Here is an 18192-nt window from a genome sequence, read left to right as displayed (position 1 = left end):
GTTTTGGAAACTTCTGTGAAAATATCAATATCCTCATCACATCCTGTTTCCATTGTTACTTTTCAGTTGGTTGAAGTGCACTGTTTCCCTGTGAAATTCCTTGTCACAATAGTGAGAAAAGGCAGGTGTTTGGAAGCTTTTCTCTCCTAAATAATTTTGGCTTTTAACTGGAAATTTGTATGTTTGTTTTCCAGGGTAATTTTATGTCTTGGGTTTGGGGATGAGAAGTGCAAGTGATGACTTGCACTGTGCATCCTTCATATGTTGTTGGTCTTGCGTCATCTTGCTTTGCAGCTGCTTGGACGTGGTGGTTTTTGCATCTTATGTGCATTGCTGACATTTAAAACCTTGCTCCAGAAATGGAGCTGATGTGCCGCTCTGGGTTCCTTAAGAATAACTGAAGGATTAATGGGGCTTCTGAAATATTCTGAGGGTACATGTGGCCTCCTGGGAAAGACTCATGTATTCAGATACACAAAGAAGAAACTTCTGAATGTCAGGGAAGGTTACATACTATCAAAATTAACTAAATGACATGGTCATTTAAATTTACTTTTGCATATCAAATGTATCGTCCATGTAATTCTACTGTTGAATATATGCTGGGGAAAAAAAAAAAAAACACCAAACAGATTCAATGGTTGAATTACAGCCATGATTTCCAAGTTAGTTTGTGACCAAGCAGGTTCGAAATAAATTACAAGCAGAGTCATGAATCTGGCAGAAATTAATTCATTGAAAGTGGCATTTGATGTTGTTAAATCAACAGAAATAAAATATGCAGAAAGAGCACAACTACAATGAGGAATACATGAGAACTGTCACCTGAGAGAGCTGGGAGGGTCTAGAGCAATATGCTGTGTACACGGACAGTTTTCCTGTCTCAGAGCCTCAACACGTCCTATTTAATTTGCACTGAGGATACTTAAAAAAGCAAACAAACAAAATAAGGAACAAGTAAACAACCCTGCTATATTACAAGTATTGTTTGGGGGAATTTCGGCATAGGGCTCATTAGTCTTGCAGTGCAAGACATGTAAAATTGGGTGGATATTAACCAGTTCAGCCAGCACAGTTACTTATGAAGAGATGGGGCTTTTGGATGTTAGTCTGTCAGTGCCTCCTCTTTTTCTGGAGTTAATATTTCAATGGCCTTGTTGATTTTAAAATTCTTAAGATTGACTTTCAGTGATTCTACAGTACTGGTCAGAGTCTCATCAGTGTAGAGCTCACCCAATATTCGTGCATCTCAATATGTGTATTTCTGACTGTCCTTAAGTGTTCAGGCAATTCTACCAGTGCCAGTTATTGAAGATGAAGCCCGATTCTAGGGTTTTCAGGTTATTTCTTGTACTTAGCACTGGCCAGTGCCAAGACTCACGGTAATGCTTCACGTGGACTGTCATGTCCTTCTATGCTTTCCCATCCCTGCTCCACTAACTCATATTTCATTAAAAGTTCTTGCCTAGAACATGTTCTTCACTTCGAAATTTAAACTCTTGGGGAAAAGGTTCTTAGTTGTAACACATGTAATTGGATTTATTTTTCCCATTAGTGATACGTGACAAGGCTTAGCTTGTCAAAACCAAATAGCGATGCTTTTGCTTGACTTGATTTAGGTTAAACTCATATCTGTGCAACATAATGTAGATATAGCCTTCAGACACCAACATCTCCTCCCTTTTTTGCTCTCTAATTTTTAGAAGGAAATTCTTCAGATTTATTGCATTAGTGGTTCTCCTCTTGATCTCAATGTAGAGCTTGACTGAAAGAAAAATCCAAGGTGTTTGCTGCATGTGGTTTTACTCTTCGAAAGTATTACTACTCTGATTCTAACAGTTGTTGAATCATCTAGTAGACTCGAGTCTGAAAATACTTCCCATCAGTGTTGATGCTCTTTTTCATGCTACGAGATTTATGTATGAGTGTGAACAGAAATGTTGACAAGACATCTTCAGAAAATGCCAGTTACTGCGAAGTAGCTTCACTTTGTTCCTCCCGATACTTCAACATAAAAAGAGTCGTCACAGTTTTGCTTCACAAAGCAACCCCAATTTATCTGAGAAGTTCCAGCTATGTCACAAGCATTTTCTGTCTAAAGAAGAGGTGTCCACCACCACCAGCTTGAAATGTTGTTACCTCTTTAAATTTCCCTGTGTGTTGACACACGTTACCTGTTGTAAAGGATAAACAGCTTTGGCTGTAATTCTGGATACTATTGCTCCTTCTGTCAATTGCTTGACTTATGTATTCTTTAGACTTTGAGGGGTAGTGGAGGGTGTGTTGTTTCTTCTTTTCTAATTTCTTTCCAGTGTTTGTTTCTTTCTTTTTTTTTTTTTTCCCCCCCATTTCTTCACATCTCATCAGTTCTGCTGTGTCCTTTTCAAGAGCAGTTGATGCGGGTGGAATGCAACTTTTCATAGAACAGGATCTCATTCTCGAGCAATTATAGTTATTTTAGACCTATCAACATAAATTGCTTAAAATAAGCAAGCGAAACAATTTTTCCTTTTTATGCAAATTATCTGCCATTTACTGGCTGTAAGCACATATTTTAATAGTTTGCCAGAGCTGATGTCCATTTAAATTAACTAGAACTTTTATCACCTGCAGATTTTTGTCTTCAAGCAGTAAATATTACCAAAAAATTTTTTACTTGTCGCAGGGATGCGATCAAATGGGACACCAGTGCTGTTTGCTTTAGCTGCTCATATTTGGAGATCTGGGAGTAGAAGGTAAACTGGTCAACTTGTAAATGCCATTTTTTCTTCAAACAACGGTAGAAATTCTTCCTCCTGCGCCTAAGGCAGGACCAAGAATCAGAGGCTGGGAAACAAGCAGAGGCTACAACCAGGGAAGAAAAATGCTCTTGTAATAGCTGGAGGGTTTAGGGTGTAAGAATTTAGGTGATTTATCGTCTGCAAACTATTTCTTAGTTTTCCTCCCCCACTTTTTTAAGGACATGTAGATGTAAAGAAAATGAGAATAGGTACATAAAATGCAAGAGAAGATTATATGGCTTACTACAACAGGGGAAGAGAAAAAGATGTGCATCAATAATAAATTGTTGATGGTTTCTTGCAGCTTTAATAAAGTTCAGAAACATAGAACTATTTTTTCAAGACTACTTCTGCTTTTGCATGGCAGCATATGGACATTTTTCTCACTTTGATACGTGTAATCTTCATGTAAGTAAGATGCTGGGCTTGCTCTTCATCTCTTTGAGTGTTCACTGTTGAGCATTTGTGTTCCCTGCTCTCGGAAATACCACGCGATACAGATTACATTTGATTTTATTTTAATGACTATTTAATCCACTGAAGAAAAGTGAAGTCCACAGTTCTTACATGTTCAATCAGTTTCACAATAAATTTTTAAGAATTTAATTATAGGTGATGGTAGAGAGCTGCTTCTTGCAACTCCAATATCCAAATAAACTTTAATTTATAGTAATTTATGAATTTTTGTACCCTCAATGTTCTGGTTCTTTAAAACTATTTAATTCCTTTTAATTTTTTAGGGAATTCTGTTTCATCATGTACATAATGTAGAAAAGCTCTTAAGGTAAATGTGCAATAGGATCAAAGCGTTCCAGGGAAGTAAGACTGATTACTTGATTTATTTGACTGAGAGAAGATGGTCCCACTCCGTCATTATCCAAGGACAAGATATTAAAAGAAAAATTTCAAGCCGGGAATAGATCTTAATGAGTATAGAAGGAACTGATGAGTTAAATCAGCACTATAAAAACAAAACATGAAACAGGATAAAAATTTATTCTGTCTGTCTTCTGCTTGCTTTTTTATCATTTAATCCAGTATTTTCCAGATTTTGGGGTTGGGAGTAGGAGGGCTGGAGGAGGGGGTGGTGCTGGTTTTGCCCTCTGGAAATGGAATAAAAAGTAGTTCCCATGCTTGCTATCGCAAACCTGTGTGGTGTTATGACCTGTCCCACTCCGCTTTGTTATAATAAAATGCCTCAACATACCCTTCCCTCTAGCGAGTCCTTTCCATTCCCTAAACACGCAACTAGCTAAGAACATTTTGGGTTTTTTTATCTGCAATGTTATTTGATGACTTAATTTATATACAGACTATAAATATTGTGTGTTGTTTTTCTCTTTTGGAAGACCTTCTCTGGAGAAAAACCATTTGTTATGTTCCCCTTCTTCCTACCAGTTGTTAATGTAACATAAAAATATCTTCTAAGTTATATATAGCTATATGCACAGTTGAAGTGAATGCGTCTAATAGGTACCATCTTTTAAAAACCAAACAAAACAAAACGCAGCTTGGTTTTTGACTGAAGTTCTGATATGACATTTTGCCCTTAACTTTTGAGGCTGCAAAAAGTAATATTCTCAGGTCTAAGGATAGCAGTAGTGTCCTTAGTGCATCTAAGTAACACAACAAAACAAGAGACTTGTTGAGTTCTGCTTAAACTTTCCAGGGTTTTGTGAAATTATGAGGTTTGGTTTTGGGTATCCATGAGAATAAACTTCAAATGTGGACATTTACAAGGGGAGGAAGAAAGTCCAAAACTCAAGATAAGGAGAAACCAAGACTTGAGAAAAGGCAGTAGGGAAGGGAGGCAGGGGGAGAGAGAGAGAGAGGGTAGTGAATTTTTAATACATCTATTAACAACTCCTTGGTGTGAAGGACAGCAACAAAAATCTAACAAGGTGCACAGTATTAAAAAAAAAAATCTTGTCTCAAAAGATAGAGGTTTAAGAAGTGGTACTTTAAAAAATATTTTCTTTCTCTTCATAACAGCGTTGTCCTTGAACCTCTCACAGGTTAGCTGCACGAGAAGTTCTTATTTGAGACAAGCATCTACCCAGTAAATTCCTTAGTCTTGTAAGAACACACAGGTGGTATAGTATATTTGCATATATATGTATGTATTTTAAATACAGCACTGAACAGATTATCTGGGGAGAGCTGCAAAGAACTAGGTGGTATCTGGGACTATATGCACAGGGCTTATTTTGATTTTTCTGATCAATTTGGCCAGGCTGAAGGAAACAGTTTGTTTCTCATTTGGACCTGTGACTAAAAAAAGCAGCTTCCTGATTTTTTTTTTTTTTTTTTTTAAATTAAGAGCGGATTCGTTTTTTCTGGCATTTCTCTTAAAGGCGCAATGCTCTTCCAGTCCCAGGGGTTTGATTTGCTTCTCTTCAACCTCATGTGTCGCAGTAAATCATGCCGTGTGATAGGGCAGCATTTGTAATCTGGTTTTTTTTAAGTGGAGAATTGAATAGTTGTCCCCCAAGTGTAAGGTGTTCATCCAGTGCCTTGAGATGCAGCTGCCTTTGGAAAGTGGTTTGTGCCAAGACTTCCCACAGGTTCACATTGATCTGCTGCGCTTGGCTGTTTCACAGCATTTCGTACTCCGGGATGCTCAAAAATCTCTTCTGATTTTTCTTAAGATATATACTGATTAGCTTTCCTCTGAGCTGTCTCTACATTGTCAAAGTTAGCTGGAATTGATCAGCGCATTTAAAATTAATTAGGAAGAACCTTGTGCTGAGCATGACCCAAACAGGTTCGGGACTAGTACCAGAAATGGTACTACTGTACCTACTTTTACTACTGTAAAATATGCAGCTTTAGTTGTAGTTGTCATTAAGGTTAATCCCTACAGGCATGGAGCAGAGAAATTGCTTTTTTAAAAAAATATCTAGTTGTATAAACGTTTGTTTGTCACATGTCTGAGTTTCATACCTACGAGTCGATGAACCTGTGATGTATTTGCAGCCTTAGATTGATGCTTAATGAAGGAATACATCTTTTTGTCAAATTGAACAGTTTCATTCTTTAATTCTTGTATTGAAGCTTCCACGTAAAAGAAATGTGGTAAGACAAATGCACCATCACAGTACTTGCTTTTTGGGCCCTTTTTTAGCTACGTGCAAGTGTATACATGTGGTACTTGTTTTTTTTGAGTTTGAATCTTAGGTCATTAAGTTATATTTTTGGTCTGCCTTATTTCTTCTTGACATCTGTTCGCTTCTCATTAATTTACTTTCTACATAAGTTTTAGCTTTTGACACCACTGAAATATGTATGTCAAAGAGAAAAATCTGCTGAAGGCAATTGAGAATGACTTGAATACATTAAATTTTATCTTCAGTGTGGTCTTGACTGAACACTAAATTCCTCTTTTATCTCAGTTTTGGCTTAAAAATAAGAGAAGTTAAAATACACCCAATGAGTATATTAGGTTAATTTTTGCTTTCAGGGAAGTGAAAACAGTTTATGCCTCTTCCCTAATTCTTCATATACATTTAGCCTTTTCTTTCGATTTTTACTTGCATTGTTTTGTGAGAGCTTCAAATATACATTTTTCACTTCTTTTCCCATTGCAGATTTTGAGGGATGGACTCCAGTGCTGTTGCAGATTTACAGTATCTGTGTTGAAATTTCCCCCAGAATAAAAATAAATCATAGCTCAGAACAAATGTGCTAGGTATTCTGTAACTTCAGTATTGATTTTCTGGATGTTCTTCCTCAGTGATACTTGCAAAGCCTTTTCAAGCTGATTTCACATGGAAAATATGTCGACTTGACCTTGCTTGTATCCTCCCTTCACTTTTGAAGCCGTTGCTTTTGAGCTGAGTTTGAGTGGGAGGCAGGCGGGTTTTTTCAGTCCTACTGAACACCATTGAAGGAGAAACAATTGAAAAGAGTTGTCACAGCTTCAGAATTGAAAAACACGTTACTGTAGTTTAGCTTTGGACTTTTCTGCTGTGTCCTCTGAAGCTGAGAACCTGCAAGCCAAGCGGTTGGGCTGAACAGGACTAAAGCCATAAGGTCCATCATGTGCCATTCAGCCCTTTGATTTGAGCTGTAAAAAATGCCATTGATGCTTTCTATGTTTTCAGAAAGAAATGATGACTAAACCTAATCTCTTCATCTTTTTTTTTTTTTTTTTTGGTTTGTTTTCTGCGTAGATGTCCACACCGAAGCAGTACAAGCAGCACTCGCAAAATACAAAGAGAGGAAAATGCCCATGCCTTCAAAAAGACGGTCTGTTCTTGTGCACTCTTCAGTAGAAACGTACACACCTCCAGGTATCTATTGAGTTAACATATGTAAATCTTGCCAGGTGAACATGATAGCAAAGTATAAAGAGCAAATGCTTTGTTCTGCTAAGTTGTAAGTATGTTGCCATAAACTTCCATATCAATGGCTGTATTTCCTGATTATCAGGTGTTGGTTGGATTTGTTCTTTGATGTCTTTTCTCAGGATTTTTAGTGTCTCATCCAGAGATACTCTAGCTGCTAAAGGTACACTTGAAAGCAATAATAAGACTATGCAGTTGCCCTTTATGCATTAAGGATGTTCTCTTATGTAATGTCTCGCTTGGAAGGAGATAATCTTGGCAAGCATGTCAGAGCTGTAAATACCTTATTTCATGTTGCATAAGATTCCTCTTTAAGAGTTGAAGAAAATGCCAGAGCATTAAGTTGCTGCATTAGCTTGCAGAACACTCATCAAGATGATTTCAACTGTGAGCAATTTGAAACATTCAGAAAAATCATATGCTATAATTGTTCAGATTGTTTCGGTCAGAACATTTTCTTTAATGTTGTTTTTTTTTTTTAGGGAAAACAAAAGTAATCTTCCTGTTGTCTCACAGTGAATTCCCTAGTGGTTAAGAAAATCTTTCTCTAGATAACATGTTGTGCTAGCAAGCCAAGTGTTTGGGGGCCAGTGTCTTGTATACAAAGAAGAGGAATTTCCCTAAGCTCTTAACTTGTGAATTGTGTGCACTTGTCTTTTCTAATGTGGCCCCAGAGTAGAAGCACACTGACCTCTAGTGCCCTTCTCCATCAATTCTATTTCTTACCTGCCTTCTGTAAAAGAGCAGATCTGCTGTGCCGCTCTCTTGCGTCCTGGGCTATATTTTTTCTTTCTGTTCTTCCCATGTAAAGAAAATTACAGTTTACTAGTCACACACTTTTGCATGTTGTTTTGTGGGTTTTCTAGTTATTTTGTAAGTTAATAAGCTTCTTCTGTAGCCTGATATATGGTCTTTCTTCACCTTTATGTTTTTGCTTATAAGATATGCTAAGGTATCATGCATTTTGATTAGCCTGTTCTTCTAGCACTCATATACTCAGAAGCCCATGAGTGCAGCTGTTGCAGCAGAGAGCTTATCATGCTCTTGAGTTTTCTTGCATACATGTTGGGTTTGTGTGTGAAAGTTGTCATGAATTGCATAAGGTGAAATCCTGGAGGAAATTTAGTATATAGCGACCACCTGGGTATTGAGGCTTTGGGAGAGAGGCCCTGAGTTTTCTGGTTATAGCTCTTCAAAGCGATATTCTTAGTCTCCAAAATAAACTCTGATGGATCAGTCAGCGGTGCATTTCAGGTGGCATCACTCTGTGCTTTTCTCTCATTCCCCTAGTGTGTCACATCACTATGTGCTTGGTGCGAGGTACATCACAGTAAGAACAGAACATGCTGCTGTTCTGCCTACAGTTTGGTGTACAAAAAATAGCTGGCATGCAGAAACTCTGTTGAGAGCAGAGGACAGCTAGGCTTTCCTGTATCCCGTAGCATTTAGAACTGTCGAAGGAATCTCCTTGCAGGTTTTTTTGAGAGAACCAAAGTATCATTCTCTTTGGAATACCTTCAGGACAGATTTGAGGCAGGGTCCCTGGGGTTTCTGCTGTGCCCATTGTGCCTGAGGTCAGGGCTCTGCAGGCTGCTGCTCGGAAGGATAGACTCTATACTAAAAAAAGAAAAAGGAGGTGCTGTGGGTAAATTGTTAGGTTATGTGATCAAAGCTGGTCTGCGCACCTTTGCAGGAGCACAAAGAGTGGCAGGTGGGGGAGCCCAAAGAATGTCGTGTCCTAGGAGCCATCAGCCTGTGACAGAGCCATCTCCACAAGCCCAGGGGAGCACGGGGGGGAATGGCAGCAGGAACCCAAATTAAGGACTCGGAGAAGGGTTGCCCCTCCCAGGGCTGTCCTGAGACAGTCCCAGCCCCCCTGCCCAGGCACGAAACCTATCAGACCAGTCAGCCCTAGAGAACCTTTCAGACTGAGTGGGGATGGCACGGAGGGGTGTGGGACATGTTATGGGATCACAGAATCACACAGAATCACAGAATGTCAGGGATTGGAAGGGACCTCAAAAGCTCATCCAGTCCAACCCCCCCGCCGGAGCAGGAACACCCAGATGAGGTTACACAGGAAGGTGTCCAGGCGGGCTGGAATGTCTGCAGAGGAGACTCCACAACCTCCCTGGGCAGCCTGTTCCAGGCTCTGTCACCCTCACCATGAAGAAGTTTCTTCTCAAATTTAAGTGGAACCTCCTGTGTTCCAGTTTGCACCCATTGCCCTTGTCCTATCACTGGTTGTCACCGAGAAGAGCCTGGCTCCATCCTCCTGACACTCAGCCTTTATATGTTGATAACAACTAATGAGGTCACCCCTCAGTCTCCTCCAAGCTCAAGAGCCCCAGCTCCCTCAGCCTTTCCTCATAAGGGAGATGCTCCACTCCCTTCAGCATCTTCGTGGCTCTATGCAAGGGAAGAATATCTGGGGAGTGTATGAGACTCGTAACACGGTGTTTAGGTGAGGAACCACAGATGGGGAAAGGAGTAGATTTAGGTGATTTGGAGAGGAACAGGTGTGGGGCTCGTACATCCAGGTGTCTGCAACTGGAGAGACTGGAATCCAGGGACTCGGCAGCCCGAGCGTCGCAGCCCGGCTGCTGGCGGGTTCCCTGTTGTACGCGCGTGTGCACGTGTGAGCTCCAACCTGCTCGGCCAGCGAGGGCAGCGGGATCTGCCCGTGTTTCTGTGAGTGCTTCTGTGTGTTCGTGCGGCTGCAGTGTTCAGGCCACTGGATAAATTCTGTATCATGGGAGATCGGGCCATTCAGAAATATTCTAAGGACTTGCTTCTAGCGATATCAGTTCACCAAAATAATTATTTTTATGGGCCTGCATTTATTTGCAAAGTGAGCTCAGCAAAAAAGACCTGAAATTGCAAAGAAGCTGAGTAGCGCTAGAGTATCTAGTTTTGTTGTCTTGAGCCTTTTGGCCACTGCCTTAAAATTCCTTGTATTGGCAGAAGTTAATGCAATTAAAATCAGGCCTTCTTAATAACTGAAATTTTATTGCATGCAGTTACCATCAGTCACCAGGAAGGAAGCATTGGATTCCAGTCACAGCCTTAAATTCAAAACCAACTCCTGACTGGCAGCAATGCTTTCATCAGTCATCCTTCCAAAAATGTTAACGTAATTTTGTTTTCGTCCCCTCGTGTCTCCCGTCCTCCCCGCGTGGATTTCACGTGATCAGAACTTGAACGGCAGTCTTGAGACGAGTTTGGTCCAAAGGGTGGTGGTTTCTGTGGCTCTCTTGGGTCGGGTCCCAGCCAGGAAGAGCCGCACGCCAAGTACATTCTGCTCACAGCACACACAGAACCACCAATTAACTCTTGCAACTGCCACGGAGCTCGTTACTGATGTTCCCCTGCTAATTTTCAGTTGTAATTTTGGGTTGATATTAGAACGGGTTTACTGCAGATCCTTCATTTTTATACCCAGTTAATATTTTGCATTTAAAGTGGGGGTTTTCCAGCTCTGCTTATGCAAGACATCTGAAAGCTTAGAAATGTTAGAGACTTCATTAAACTTGTATCTGGATAACGAGATACTATCAGAGCATGTATTCTTTGAGAAACCTGTTTTTTCTGTAGCTTTATTTCTTACTCTGAAGTGATAATAGATTGCATATGTGGTTTGTTGGTTTGTTATTTTTTTAATTCAAAACCTGGTTGTAATCCCATCTTGTTCCATGTTCCTGGAATTGTTTATTTTTGCTTTCTGCCTCAAAGAAATGGAAGGTTGGGAGCACTGAGGGGCAGGTTTGGGTCCTCTCCAGGAGCAGATGGAGTAATCAGCCAAAAACTATAACCGTGGCAGTAAACCAGAAATATCACACAAGACACAGACCTGGGAATGGGACCCACCACAGTTGTATCTCCTCAAAGATCAACTGCTTGTGTAGTTTCATTCAAAATTACCATGTTTGACTAAGGATGGTCAAGTAATGAGAGATCTGCAATTTTAGCTTCGAAAATGCCATCGAGTTAAACAAGTTTCTTATTAAATTATTTCCGATTTTTGCGGTTTTAGACTGTTTAAGAACAATTGTTCTGAAGCTGTTGGAAACGCACCTATTCTTGAAAAGCAGAAAATGAAACACCTGGTAACTGAAATTTGTTGACAAAGATGAGGAAAAGAGTTTTAATGCGTCTTCAACAAAATGTATATGGAATTGTATAGAGCTGAAGAGTTATGTGTTCAGAGGATTTGAAAAAAAAAAGTTTCTATTTTTCACTCGACATGAAGAGAGTTGTATTTTCTTGATATTTGGAAAGACCTTTTTATTTGTTATTGAGGAGATAATAAACGTGGAAAGATATAGTGCCAAAGGGAAACTTCTGGAAAGTTGTAAATAACTGAATGGTAGTTAAAATAGGAGCCCTTTATCAGACTTTTAACAGTGACAAATATACATCTAGAATGAAAAGATGCTTTATTAAGCATTTCTATGTACTTGTCACTGTTTAAGGCTGGGCTGGCAACTGAATGACAGATGTTCTCTATTAATCCTTCCTCAGAAGAGAAAAGGAAAGGAGAGTAACATCAGTTTATGTTGTCAAAATATATGTTTTTAAACTCTTTTGAATTATTCTTAGATTGATGAAGTTATTCTTTCCTTGAACTTCATAGTATTGTGCTCTTTTTTAGTAATCTGTTCTCAAAATATTTGTCAAAAGAATTGAAAATCAAAGAATTTCCCCCCCCCCAAAAAAAAGGCAATTTATTTTTTTATTTATTCAGGTGGTATGAGATCCAGTTTGCCTGTTAAGAACAGAAATATTCTTTCAGCGGAATAGTCAGTGAATGTCCTAGGTACCTTAGGCAGAAGCCTCATTTGAGTCTTGCGTCATTCCAAGTGCAGGACATGAATGAAACTTTGCTTCAAGTGTTTTCTAGTTATAATGTGAAGTTGTTGCATTAATCTAAAAGACGGCAATGAGCAGAATTTGTGCATGCGAATACACCATTTGCTTAATACATGCATCTCATGTGTAGCACATGAGAACGCCGCGTGAAGAACATGGAAAAAAACGTCATGTTCCCGTCTGTTGGGTCATTCCCACATTACATGCCTGTCATCGTTATTTTAATCACAGACACATCGTCAGCATCAGAAGATGAGGGCTCGTTACGTCGGCAAGGGCGGATCACCTCCACTCCGTTCCAGAGCCATTCCAACGTAGAGCCCTGGCTTAACCGGGTTATTCAGGGCTCCTCCACCTCATCCTCTGCATCCTCCACCTCATCTCATCCCGGAGGGAAACCTGCTGCTGCTTCCAATGCCGCCACTGCCACCGCTGCTGCCACTGTGCTTGCAGATCTCATGGCACACACCCAGCTAGGTCAGTAAAGAACTGCCTGTGTGGTTGCAATCAAATCCAATTTACAATCCCCGAGCAGGGCTAAACTCAAAAGTCTTAACTGGAAAATACCTCAATAGCCTTTAAAATGTACAATCCACAGACCAGGTATGTATGATATATATATATATATGTATTTAATTGAAACCAAACGAGTTGTTCATGAGATCTGAACATGCATCCTTCTTGGTAAAATGCTTGGTTTATCAAGAATCTAAGGTTCAGTTTTACTAGATTCAAATGCAGAATTGCAAAGGGATCATATTTGCGGTGCATGCTTTCCAATCTGCATGTATTTACCCAGGTTCATACCAGGATTTCAGAGGTGACTCAATTGGTTAACACCCAAAAGACTAGAAAAACATCCAGAATCTTTTGGAAAGCTGTGAAATCAGAGATACTGACAAAGCTAGATTTCAAGCTCAAATGTGATTTTTTTCCTTTAATTAAAATTTAAGTAATGAATAGTCCTTTATTGTGAAACTAGAGTGAAAATGTAGAAATACTGGTAAGTAAAAATGTAAATGCGAGTTTTGTTTCAATCTCTGTAACACTGAAGGTCCAGAACTTTGGGCTGCTTTTTTTTAGTCCTAAAACGCAGGGCAAAGTCTTGTGCTTTTGGCAGATTGGGTAGACAGAGAGAAAGGCCATGGAAATCATTTTTACAATGTTTTCGTACACTGTAGTGAAGACTGATAGTGGATTTATGTGTGTGCAACAGGTCTGCACTAATGTTAAACAATGGGAATCAACCTAGAGGAGAAACAATAACTTTGGGGGTTTTTTGTTGTTGTTGGTTTGTTTTGGTTTTTTTACCCAAAGTAGTTTAGAAAAATGAAATGAAGAATGATGTTTATTTCACCTGTGGGCTGCAGCATGAAATTCTTGTGCTTCTACATGCAATAGGCATGACATATATTATTCTTGGACGTTTCTCGTTTTGGCAATTTTAGTGCTCAACTTACCCAACTTTTTGCTGATCTGTGACTATGTGCTTACATACACTATACAGACAGGTTTTTTTATTTCATTACAGAGAGCAGGTTAGGTCAGATGAGGAGAACTCGCTGCAATGCTTTAGATTTAAACTGAGTATACAGGCTTCTGTATACTTTGAGATGTCAATTAACACGATAACTTAAGGCTGCAAAAGCAGCTGGTCTAGCTGTTATATTGAATTTTTGTTGGAAGTCCAAGCATGTATCCTTTAGACCTCCCTGTTTGGATGATACGAACAGGTCACAGTTCTCTTTGGTGTGAGGCAGCTGTTCATGAGAGGATCAATTCTCCGTTCTTTACTGGTTTGCCAGCAGAGTTCCTTCTGCCAGGTAGTAATTTTGGGGCATCAGCCTTAGTTTATAGTAGCTACAGGCTTCAAAATGCAACTAATGCTTGTAGTTTGTGACCAGGAGTTTTACTGCTCCAGATTCCTAAAGCACATTGTGAAACGGGGAGAGGATGCTGAACCAGCTGGAGGCTGGATGTGCCTCTCTGGTTAACTTTTGTGGCTGTGTTACTAATTTTTTTTTGTTTGTTTGTACAAAACATACCCATCTTATTACCTTTAAAGAACTCCAAATTTTTGTCTTCCCATTTCCAAGCTTATTTATACTGAGAAATTTGCAAATTTTTTTTGTACTTAGTAGAAGTGAGATGGAATGTGTTTACCTTCTTAAAATTAACAAATAAACTTGGAAGGTTGGCCATCATTTTAAGTGTGATTGAAACTCTGAATATAGCTGTGAAAACTTACAAGATAGGCAAAATGTAACACAGCGTCCTGTTATGTCTAATATCTCAGGCCATATAAATGCATATCAGATTTCACAACTAGCTTGTTAAGACCTATCCATCAGGATTATTTAATCATCAAAATTCTATGCAAAATCAAAGCCCTAGTAAGAGTTCACAGTCCAGCATTTATGTAGCTAAATGTTGGACTGCATGCAGTGGAGGAGCTTGGAATTTCATTAATGGGAAATAAATATGCGATTACAGTATCTATCAGGAAGGAAGCTCAGGGATTATTAAGAGCTGATCTACTAAAAATATTTAGAAAGGTAAAATTTCCAGTGCCTTTGACAAAAAATTATATGCATTTTTGCAAAAGAAAATAATCTTCCTCATTTCTGAAATGCTTGCCATATTCCATCAATTTTCATTTCTAGCTTGGTGACATTCATGCATGTCCAATAACAATTCAGTTGTGACATTTTTCTTGTTTGTCTATAATCTTTGCTCACAAGAACGTGAAACTTATTCATTTGTTACATTGGAAACTTTTTTGATTATTGATAAATACTAGTATACTTTCAAAAAAGACTCTTTTGATTTGTCCTAGATCATAAGAGGGTTTTTTTTCTCAGCTGATGTGCTGACACCAGCAATATAAAAGGCATCTGACATATTTTACATATTATGCCGTACTAAAATATTCTGTATTTTGACTATGTACTGAATAGCTATTCACAATTTTGATATGGTGGGGAATTTAGATTTAGCTGATTGTTCCCTTGCAGCTCATCTTCTCCAGCTTGCATTTTTCATGATGAGATCGTACCAAATTCCCAACCAATAGACTGCAGTGTTGCAAGTGGAAGGTTACAGTGTTTGGTAAAGTCAGATAAGAATGTGCCTTATTTTTAAGCTCTTTGTCTTTCACCTATAGAAGCAGGGACAACATCTAAATGTTGTTTTGGGGGCTTTTTTTTTCTTTTAGTCCAATATTTTCTTTAAAATGAATAAGGCTGGCAATGTGTCTAGGTTTTTTTTTTTCAAGGTCACCATCTCAATGTTGGAATATTTCCCAACTTAGCTCTTGTCAGAGTAACTGGAAAAATGGATTCTCGTGGTATTGACCCACTATTTATTGAAAGACTTTGAAGTACAACTCCTTTTCTGAAGGGGAAGCCAGGTTATAAGCGTAGGTGTTCTGTGCTGCTCTGGCTCTGTCAGCAGTTTACAGGAGCTGTAAGTGTGTTAGAAACAGTTTCAAAGAGTTTATTGAAGGGGAAATGCAAGGATGAAGTAGCGGCTTGTGCATCCTATTTGTGTTCTGGCTGCGTTGGTGCACTTTTCTTTTTTCGGTTGTTAGAATACAGTTTAATAAGCTTCTTTTAAATGTCCATTTTGGTTGAGTGGTTTCCTAGAGACCAAACAATCATACACGGCTGTCTCTAGGTCTAACCCAGGTAAGGACTTTATATTAAAGTGTTTGAATCTTCAGCCTGAGATTCCTCCTTAGATGCTGCTTTCTGTCCGATGTCTAGCATTTGATTTTCTGTATTGTATCCCATACATTCTTTCTTGGGCCACTGTTCTCTCTTTGGCATTTATCTCTGTCTTCTTACCAATAGTGGAAAGGTGCTTCAGTCTAAATCCAGTTAACTTTTTTCCTGAGGTCACAAGTCTGTTCAGCCTTTTAATTTTTTTTGACTACTCACCCTTTCTCTTCCTCTGCTTTGCCACAGTATCTCTAGATGGTACAGACTAATTTCATGGGTTTCAAGGGCATATTTTAATAAAATGCCTAAATAATTAATGAAGCTAATGCAATATTTAGCTGAGCATAAATCCTGAAAATTGAATTCTATTCCTTCTACATGCATAGAAAGAATTTTGCCTTCTCCAGGCAGAATTGGGAGGGTCAGTTCTCTGCTGTATATAAGATGAAATAGCTGTGGGCACCAGAGAAGTAGTTCATAAGGCCCCTCTATGGTGAGGGGCATTGATTGGCATGAAACTCAGCTCTGAGATGCTTGTAAGATACATGAATGCTGATAGATTAGCAGCTCCATATATAGCAAATTTTTGTGCTTGTTTTCAGTTGGGAATGATTGTGAATGGTTTTTTTGTTTCTCCTCTGAGCATTCTCATTTTTTGTGTGATTTCTTTGAGCTGTTCCTAAGCACACAGCTCTTCCATAAACGTTCCCAAATAGCTTCTTGCTCATGTTATTTTCTGAGCATCTAATTGCAGAGCTGTTGTATTTCAAATATCTGCCTCGTGCATGTGGGCGGAAGATTGCTTTTTCCCAACAGGAATGTGCATAGTAAAACCTCCATCTTTTCAGCATTTCAACTTCTGTACTTTATGTGCATCTACTGACCCATTTGTGCATCAGTCTCATAGTGTGTGTCAGTCTCTTGTTCCCTCTTTTGATTGTTAGATAATACTTGTACCTATGTGTACGTCACTTTGCGTGTACATTTTGTGTCACCTTAATGGTTAGTGGGGACAACTTCCATCTATAGCAATGCCGTTTTGGGGCCTTTTCCTGATGAAACCACGCTGCAGATACATCCCAAACTGTAGTTCTTGATGGTATTATATATTCAAGGAGTGGAAGGTTTAGACATTGATAATCACTGCAGGGTCTGTAAGCTGAGAAGTATGGACTTGTGGGCCAATCCTGCAGTATGGGAACAGGTACATTTGATTCTGTGTCCTTATCTGTGATTAACTGGTATGCTGCATAAGTCTGTGTTTTGGGACTTTGACAAAGCAAAGGAAAAAAAAAAAGGCGCAACCAAAAAGCCACTCAAAAAGTATATAGAACACAGCAAAAGCATTTTGAGTTACTCTGAATACATGGGCTTTCTATATGCCCTTTAAAGTGGTACTACAGATTGATTTTACACATAGATGTCAACTTTTCTTATTACTGGTTTTAACTCAGGCATTTGTCAGAGACACGGAGTGATATTTTGTCCTTCTGGTACCGTACCCACATGAAAGGAATTTGTGGTCCTTGCTTAGTACCCAGCAAGACAGGTCTCAGCAATAAAAAAATTGGTATTGCAGTGATGATCATTGCAAAGTATGGTAATGGATTTAATTTTTTCTTCTGGTGATCCCTTTAAAACCGCTTAGAGCTGTACTGGTGGCTGGTGTGTCAGCTCTGGGAATCTGTGAACAGAGCTATGAGCACTTTTTATCTTATTGCTCATTGTTCCCTCAGAATGGATGGGGCAATATATGTATTTCACAGCACTGCCTGGATGTCCCTGCACTTTGAGATCTTTCTGCAGGATTTGTGGCACATAATATTGAATCATTTATTCAATATTATGAATACTTCAGGCCTCTAATTCTTGTTTTTTCTCATTAGAGCACTTCTCCTGGATACTGCAGTTTCCTAACCTGAGATTCCATTCGAAACCGTTCCATAATCTATAGATCACTGTTTTGGATTGACAGTATTCCCCCGGCTTTGTTCTGCAGCACAGAAACGTGGTGCAGCTCTAAACAAAGCTGCTTTGTTACAAGTTGGTTCTGAAGCCTCCTGTATGTGAGGATTTGAGAAGTGTCCTCCTTTCCTGATGTCAATATACATTATAAAAACACTTCAGTATTTATTGCTTGTAGCACACACCATTAAAATGAAACAGCATGTCATGTCCAGCCACAAATGACCACCTCATGCCTCAGAAAACCCTGTGTTAAATGTATCTGTTGTGAGCAGTGTGTGTGTATAGCGTTGGCCTCCATACCACAGGTTTTATTAGTGTTACAGGCATTCCAGGTGTTCTCATTGACAGATGCCCCAGTGAAGAGCATACTGTGTCTGTACCACAACAAAACCAGGAATGTTGTGAAACCGTTAAAAACAAGTGGTAAGAAAAGCTGCTAAAGGGAAACCGTGACTGATCTTACAAACTGCAGGTATCAGTTTAAGTCAGCAGTTACTTTCCTGTGAGGGA

At 39.2% G+C, this 18192-nt stretch overlaps 1 protein-coding gene across 5 annotated transcripts in view; it reads left to right on the top strand.

Annotated features, from left to right (window-relative positions):
* Positions 1 to 18192, top strand: part of DIP2A (disco interacting protein 2 homolog A) — a 110190-nt gene that overhangs the window by 48947 nt on the left and 43051 nt on the right. For all 5 annotated transcript variants that reach the window (XM_065637244.1, XM_065637243.1, XM_065637241.1 and 2 more), the window contains 2 exons: positions 6953 to 7072; positions 12227 to 12472. In XM_065637244.1, the coding sequence (XP_065493316.1) occupies positions 6953 to 7072; positions 12227 to 12472 (366 nt within the window). The remainder of the gene's footprint in view (positions 1 to 6952; positions 7073 to 12226; positions 12473 to 18192) is intronic.

The sequence above is a fragment of the Caloenas nicobarica genome, chromosome 6 (genome assembly GCF_036013445.1).
Source record: "Caloenas nicobarica isolate bCalNic1 chromosome 6, bCalNic1.hap1, whole genome shotgun sequence".
Classification (NCBI taxonomy): Eukaryota; Metazoa; Chordata; class Aves; order Columbiformes; family Columbidae; genus Caloenas; species Caloenas nicobarica.
This window is presented reverse-complemented; position numbering and strand designations above follow the sequence as displayed.